This window comes from Mercenaria mercenaria, chromosome 4, assembly GCF_021730395.1.
Source record: "Mercenaria mercenaria strain notata chromosome 4, MADL_Memer_1, whole genome shotgun sequence".
Lineage (NCBI taxonomy): Eukaryota > Metazoa > Mollusca > Bivalvia > Venerida > Veneridae > Mercenaria > Mercenaria mercenaria.
In genome coordinates, this window is record NC_069364.1 from 28,632,834 (window position 1) to 28,641,625 (window position 8,792).

The 8,792-nt window shown below is 35.6% G+C and overlaps 1 protein-coding gene across 1 annotated transcript; it reads left to right on the top strand.

The window, feature by feature from the left end:
• The first annotated feature begins 2,831 nt into the window (after positions 1 to 2,831).
• On the top strand, positions 2,832 to 7,559 carry LOC128556286 (uncharacterized). The gene is made up of 2 exons (XM_053540852.1): positions 2,832 to 3,301; positions 6,070 to 7,559. The coding sequence occupies exons 1-2, from the start codon at positions 2,967 to 2,969 to the stop codon at positions 7,412 to 7,414; spliced, it is 1,680 nt and encodes a 559-aa protein (XP_053396827.1). The 5' UTR covers positions 2,832 to 2,966; the 3' UTR covers positions 7,415 to 7,559.
• The last annotated feature ends 1,233 nt before the right edge of the window (positions 7,560 to 8,792 follow it).

The following is an 8,792-nucleotide window of genomic DNA, read 5'->3' on the forward strand; positions in this document are numbered from 1 at the left end:
AAGGCCATATATACTTTTTTCTTTGATTATATGAAATGAAAATGAAAATACGAAACTGGGGTATCTGAGGTCATAAACTAGATCATTAGATTTAGTCATTGAAAAATCTTGTCAACAGGGCCTATTTTCTATCTGATCTATTTGAAGGTTTATCTTTATGAAACCTAGGTTAGCTTTGAAACTGGTGTATCTGAGATAAAAGAAAAATGGTGTAACGTCATATTATATGCAAATCTTGTTAACACTAGACCACATTTCCTACTCGAACGTTTTGGAAAAAAAGGCCAGACTGTTTGTCTGACAGGTTTAAACCTAAGTTACCTATGATCGAAAAGAATGTCACTAGGTAGATTAATAGAAAAACTTTTTAACTACAATATAAGCCACATCGTCTTCTATATATTCTTGAAATGTTGTCAGAAATGTGTCTGTATGAAGTCTGAAACTTAATATTGTACTTTCAATCTTTGATAATTGTATTGAAATTTTAGGTTTTATTTGATAACGAACCTGGCAATATCTGCCTCCATAATATGTATTTATTTTAGACTGCTAGACTCGATCATGACATGTTGATAATTACACCCTATACTTTGTATACAATAATAATATATCAAACGTTTGAATATGCCCGTTGTTCGGGAGCATCTAAACAATTTCTAAAATGCTAACCTAATGATATAAAATGCATGTATGCTAGTATTACAACAAAGAAACAAACTACACTCGCGTGAAAATAATTAGCCTATGTATCTCAAACACATAGAGAAGAAGATATGAAAGATAAAGATATGAAATGAAAAATGTTCACTTATCAAAAGTTTACCAAGGTATGTGTTTCTACACCCTGATTATTGATTTGATTTTGATTTAATCATATCTCATTGCTAATTTAAATCTAGAACATATATTATTTTCGGCAGAATAAATTCTTTTATATGATTATTATAATTTCTAAATGAAAATGATGGCATGTGCTTTACATTTCCACGCTAGCATTTGTAATGACAATCTGTGAAAATAATATATTAGTTATATCAAATTGTAAAGCACAACGGAATAATATAATAAGCGTCCATATGATTCATTGAAATCATAATCTAATTGGAGGATTTGCAGGAAAATAGGTGAAATATGGGCTTTTAATAGTAATGTGTTCAACATTGTTTCCATTTCGGCAAAATATTGCAGTGAAATGTTTGTATTAAATATCTATTTGAGGACTTCACGTGAAACATTTGTTATACAGACCCTTTCGTGTTATAAAACAGACCAAATTATACTTGGTTTTACTTGCAGTTAATTCTGTTGCCCTTTTCTATATAACTTTCTTATGCATATATGTTTAGAAAGGTAAATGAATCATCAATAATAAAGTGCTCACACGAAAGAGATAATAGTTTATTAATTTGCATCTACGTTTTCGCAATGCATTGAATCGTGTTAATAATATGAGTTAATGATAAAATTAAATGTGAAATCACAATGGCTGAATCAGTAGCAAACTCTGTTTATCCTCACGCTATATGTAGCACATTTCAAACATTTTATACATTAACATTTCAAACTTTTATCATTTGACAATTACGTAACCTGTGTAACATGATAATATGCTTTAGGTATTTTAGAATTTATAACTTGGCTAGAATGCACTTCTACTAGACAATATGTAAACCTTTCTAGAATTTTGCTAGTTTTGTTTTTAGTTTCTGTTGCAGTAATTGTAATAATTATGTCAGCAGACTACTTCCTACGGTGTTCCGTTAGGGCCAGCGCCTGCTCCCTGTGAATGGTACGACGGCACGATGGTGAAGCGCGACAGTACGATAGTGATAACACTACAGTACGATGGCGAACCACGACAGTACGTTCTTGAAGTGCGACAGTACGATGGTGACAGTCCGTCGTACTGTCGCGCTTCGCCATCGTAATGTCACGCTTCACCATGGTAGTGTCGCGCTTCGCCATCGCTCTGTGGCGCTTCACCATCTTACTGTCGCGCATCGCCATCACACCTTCGCGCTCATCATCGTACTCTCGCCTTCCTGTCAAGCATGCGCAAAGGAATTCACTTTGTCTGCTTAACGTCAGACGGAGGTAGTGCTTTGGATTACTTGATAATAATCTTGTTTAACATGAATCTACATTTTGTTCCAATATGTTTCTTCAACTAAAACTTTAGGGTCAGTGGTAAAAAGATAGGGTAGGTCGGGTAAGCTGTATTCTAGACCTAATTAACACTTTTGTATAAAATTTATCCGAAAGCAAAATTTATACATTTGAAGAGTGTAGTTTTATTATTTTTAGCTGACAATATTTACTTTTAACGTTTCGTGGCTAGAAATATAAGAGCTGATTACAAAACAATTAATTACATGTGAATACGTTATCATTCATTTTTCCACACAGAGGTTATTTTTGAATACAATGATATTTTGTTCATAGATAACACTCAGTCTGATAATATTTATTTAAACAACACCCTACCGGCTGATATTCATTTTTATTATCCCTCAAGTAAACAATGTTAAATAGCCATAGACCAACGGAGACTATTTTTGAATAATAGTACATCTCAAACAATATTAAGGTATTATATTTTTTCAATATCATCATGTCAGAGAATATTCATTTGAGGGGCACTCTGCCGGGGAATTTTCATTTGAAAAACAACCGGATGACATTCGTTTGAATAACAGCTGCCAGATGATAAACATTTAAATAACATCAGGTCTGGTGATATTCATTTTTTCAATAATATCCGTGCCGAAAAGGAACAACGTAACTTCCTGATAAGTGGATACTAAATATCTACACGTTAAACGCAACGTATCGACTTTTTCGTTGTACCAAATGCCCCATAAAACTAAATAAACAACTGAGATAAGTGTTCATTTAACCTTGTAGTAAAACGAAAGAGGATGTAGACACACTACACGTCGTCAAATATCAAATAACTAAAGAAAATGGCGACGGGTGGGTGTGAAAAAACGTCGGACGAGTTATTTAATTTTAAATGTACACCTTGTGGTGAACTTAACAAAACTAAAGAAGCTGTAAAATATTGTGTACAATGTCAAGGATATTGTTGCCAGACTTGTGTGGACACACATCGTGTATTTCCTACTTTAAAAGGACACACACTGGTGGATAAATCGAACTTAAACCCACAGTTAATAGCTGCTGAACTTCCGGTGGTTCCTACAGAGACATGTAGGACCCATGGGATAAAAATTCTGGATATGTACTGTGAGAACCATGACGTTGTTGGATGTACAAGTTGTATAGCTCTTGACCACAGGTATGTATTCCTACATTTTATTAGGGAACTGCCCTGGATAGTGAGGCTTTCTTCGTGACTTTCTGGTCATGGATAGTGACCATGGAGTTCATTCAGTTTTACTGTAATAGAGTTCTGGTAAGGCCAGTGCTAGGGGGCGAGATAGGACAATCCTGTTACCTATGTATCACCCAGTGAAGATTAAGGGATATTTTTGTCATTTCGTCTGTCCGTCTGTTTGTTCATGGTTTGTATATATATGACACTCCGTTGGATTTAATTTATCAAGAAAACGTAAAACTTCCGCGTTTCAATCGTGCCAAGCAATGGCAAGGTCGTGAATAAAGGTCAATGTTTAGCATTGGATTTTGTGCTGGTCTCTTTTTCTAAAGGTCTTGAAAATATCTATACATTTACTGTTAATGTTAATCTCATCAAGACGATATGCATGAATCATGAATCATGCTGTAATTGCACCGATCCAGAGTTTCAGCCGTAGATTCTTGTGCTTTTGGCTTACAATGTTCATGTATGTCCATCTTTTATAATTGACAGACTGTAATAGTGTGTGATATTAGATAATAAGAAATTTATTTATTTAATAATGATCGCATCATTGATTATAAATATATGGTTTAATTTTTACGTTGATTTACCGGTACTTCCCTTTTTTAATAGTTTCGGAGTCATTATAGGATCTTATATCTTTCTAATTTTATGGTGCATGTAGTAAGTAGAATACTAAATTTGTGAAGTTTCAGTTCTTAATTTATTGAATCCGCTGATCAAAACAGAGGCCCAAATAATATGATTTAGTTTGTTTCAATATCGAAACTACATTTATTTGATATCCCCCATTTATAAACTTGAGATGAATGTTCCACTTATCAACCTATAATCTGATTGTAATAGCCACTGATCAAGATTGCAACTGAAACACAAACGTCGTTGATATTGTGTCTTTCCTATCAATTTGTACCTATTCAAGAATATCTATGAAACTTTGATTGCATATTCGTCTGCTACTACTTTTGCGTGTTGCTTCCAATGCTTCCAAACTATCTTAAAGATTGTATTAAACGTGTCCAATTATTGGAATCAGTTTTGTTTTATCGTTTGGAGTCATTAAGTCAATCAGTATATATAATTAAGCTTCGCTTAAGCTTGTGCTAGGGGTTGTGAGAGGTACTGCACGTTATGCCTTAATCGGTAGTGGAGCGGATAAACGAATTGATATTCTGCTTCTTTTACCGACTAAATTTGAATTTTGATAGATTTTGTTATGCTGTAACAAAGTGACAGAATCGCATTCTGTTTTTCCGATTATTCCAGACTCTCATGATTAATGTTGGAATCTTTAATCTAACAATGTTTTAGTATATTGAGGCATATTGTGTTAGTGGTATAGTTCAGTTTTTCAGTCTGTCCGTCCGCAAGCCTGGATCCTGCGATAACTCAAAATGTATTCAAGCCAGATTCATAAAACATGGTACGTGAATAGAAGGAAATATGTAAATTTTGCACGTACATGACCTATGCTTTTAGGTCAAAGTTCAAGGTCACAACTGATGTTCAAGTAAAAATTGTTTCTGCCCAGTAACTTTAATATGAATTGATGCTGATCTTAGTGGCTCTGAGGCTGTGTTTTTGGTGCTCTGTGCTTCCGAGAAATCTACGCTTACCTATTATCTTTAGTGGTACATGATGAGACAATGTGTCAACGCATGATATATGCTTTTCGGTTAAAGGTCAAGGTCACTGATCAATGTCAAGTAAAATTTGTTTCTGTTCCATTATTTTTAATTCAGTTGAAGGATTTTTAGTACTACACAGAAATATTCCGCATGATTAGAAAACGTGTCACGCATATGACCCGGTAAGGAACTTTTGTATTGCCACTGCAAAACTCGGACTTCTGTATTGCCACTGCAATACTCGGTCACTTGTTAATTTTGTCTTTTGGCAGTTTCTGTGATATGCACGATCCATAACCTCAGATTCCCTCTGATCCAGTTGTGTCCATTGTTTTTTCCTTTCGGGTAAGTCCATTATGATAACCAGGGATCATACACCGCTTTTGATGGAATTGCACTCTCTATACCATTGAAGGTTCTCTATACACAGCTGTATGAACACATCGGATGTCTGTAAATTATTTTTGGTACTTATAATAGGTGCGAACGTTGAGTTCTGCTCCACCCGGGCAAGAGGGCGTGGACGGTAACATGCGTTTCCACTAACGTCCATGAATATGCTCAATCAAACCGAGCCTGAAACGTCTTTATTTTTATCGGCTAATCTGTGGAGTTTCCATTTTTTCTATTCTATATATAGAGTATATTTTTTTAGATGGGAGCTCTACTTTAGGGTAACTAAGGGAAGGTTGCCACGCTGATATAATTACTCCTACGTATAAAGATGTTGACCAGTCATAGTTTTGTCCCACGTAATAAGTAAATATGATTGGTCTTGCTACTCATTTTGCACGAACATTATAAGCTGGGAACCAGTAAACCTTATCATGTGAAAAGTAACATCCTACATTACAATGTAGCTGCCATTTGAAAATACTCGTAGTAAACTTGGTTCCATTCTGAGTAAGTTGAATGTTCGTCCACTGGGCCAGAAGTGAAAGTCACCAAGTTCTTTAAGATAAACTACAAATCTGTCACATGCCACAGACAGGTACAAATAATTATGTTTCTATAAATTTTACGTCCATGTACAAAAACATTTTGTTAAAATAATTTCAACCATTATTAAATTTGATCAATACTTTACTTTTACAGGAGTTGTTCAGACGTCCACCTTATACCGGACGTTATCGATAATCTTCACAGCAAATCTGACGCGGGTAAAATACACCAGAAGTTACAAGACATGAAGATGACGATGAAAGAAATTAAAACAAATAGGGAAGCGCTTATTCAAAGGTTATGTAAATCTAAAACAGAGGCTGAAAACGAGATAAGGGATTTCGGAAAAGTGATGGAAACGCTTCTAAAATCTCTCCAGAAAGAATCTTTAAAAGAAATAGAAGAACAGTTCAGGCAGATGAAGCTACAATTAGAGGAGGAGAAAAAAGGGGCAGAAGATGAATTGGACATTTTAAAACAAGCTGAGGAGGGTCTGGTGAAAGCAGAAGGGAACAGGGCCCAACAATTTGTTTCCCTGAAAACTGCGCAGAATATTATTGCTCAAACCGAAGAGATGTCTCGCTCACTACGATTAACAAATGATGCAAATATATCATTCGCTCCCGATTCAACTATACGTAATTTCTTATTAAATCGTAAGACGCTTGGATCAGTCAACCACGATGTTGCCACACAGGTGCAACAGAGGAAAGCGTTGTATGCAATTAAGGCAACAAGAGAATCTAATATCAAAATGCAAAATGATGCGTCATCCTGTTGGGTGCATGGTTCCTGTTTAACGGAAGACGGAGCACTGCTTATGGCTGACTTCTCCAATAAAACACTTAAAAGAGCAAACAATGTCACAACTCCAGTACTGGATTATTGTAACCTACCAGATCAGCCTTACAGTGTATGCTGTATAGGTAAGCACGAAGCGGCCGTCACTTTGACGAACAACACTGTTCAATTTGTGTCCCTTGCAGATCAGATGACGCCTACACGCCAGATAAAGCTGACCCATAAATGCTTTGGTATCGCTTACAAGGGAGATAAATTGTATATAACTGATTACGGCAAATCATTGTATATATACGATATGACAGGAAAAGTTTCAAAAAACATTACCGGGAACAGTCTGTTTCAGTGGAGTCGGCATATTGCTTTCAGTGGTACTGGAAAGGAAACGTTTGTAACATGTCAGGCTAAAGGCCTTATAAATCTTGATGTGAATGCGAGACATACGAACACTTATACTGCTTCAGAGTTGTTAGTTACAACAGGAGTTTGTTCAGATGGAAGAGGCAACCTGTTTGTGTGTGGACACGGTTCTAATAATGTTGTCCAGATTGGACAGGATGGAAATAAATTTGGTGAAATAGTGAAATCATCAAATGGACTGAAAAGTCCTCAGTCGTTGTGCTTTAACCAGCGGACTTCAACATTGGTTGTTACACAATCAGACAGCAACATAGTGAAATTATTTGACTTACAATAATAATAATTACATAATTATAGGTGGCTACCTCAAAGATACACAATGTATCTGAGAAAAAAATCTTTTTTTTTTAAAGCATCGAATGTATTTTGGATTTCCTGTATTCACATATCAGATCTGTTAAAATAATCAATATTACTTCTTGTGCAGAATTGTGTCTTTATTCATCTCCTAGATAGTTTCTTTCAATAAACATTACAAAATTACAAAATGCCCTAAAAAGGAAAATATTAATAACAGGGGGCCTCCGTGGCCGAGTGGTTAAGGTCGCTGACTTCAAATCACTTGCCCCTCACCGATGTGGGTGCGAGCCTCACTCGGGACGTTGAATTCTTCATGTGAGGAAGCTAACCAGATGGCTTACGGAAGGTCGGTGGTTCTACCCAGGTGCCCACTCGTTTTGAAATATTGCACGGAGGGTAACCCGGGGTCTTCCTCCACCATCAAAGCTGGAAAGTCGCCATATGACCAAAAATTGTGTCGGTGCGACGTTAAACCCAACCAAAAAATAATAATAAATAAATAAATAAATAAATAAATAATAACAGAACAGTAAAGTGTGTATTCTATATTTTGTACAATTCAGTAAATCGGCTTCTGAAGATTGTGTAGATTGATATTATTGAAATCCTCACACTCACATCACATGATAAACTAAAGAACCGAGGAACTTGAAATGTAGATGTTTAGTTTATAAATAATTTATTTTAGGTCGATTATGAAGGAAGTTCTACAACTTATATTAATCACTCTCGACACCTCTTTCCTGATGGAATCCATCACCACTAGGGTATGAGAGAGAATGCCAGTTTCCCTTTTAATGCTGAGCGCCAAGCAAGGGAGCTACTGGTACCATTTTTCACGTCTTTGGTATGACGCGGCCGGGGATCGAACCCACGACCTCCCGCACCCGAAGCGGACGCCCTACCACTAGGCTATCGAGGCGGTAATGTAGATGTAGATGTTTACATCTAATATTTAAATGACAAGTTTAAAGTATTTGGTGCATTTTTATTTATTTAATATGTTTTCATACTATTTTATGTTAATCACATGTCGGACAAAAATATACATTCTGTATAGTCATGAATTGGTTACCTGTTCTCATACATACAAAATTGTTAAGAATACTTGATGTTATTTTGCGAGATAGACGTATTACCGCAATTTAATATAGTATGATGATAAAAGATGTAACATTTTGTGCCAGTAGACTATTAAAATCATGTATCTGTATGTTATATATAGGTTCAGAGCAGCATGTCTGGAAACATTCTCCTACTGTCAAAAGAGTAATGTTTTTGTCGGTTACTCTTGTTGTATGCAGTGTTTATAATACAGTGTTACATATGTTTGGTGTAAGCGTTTGGTATGAATT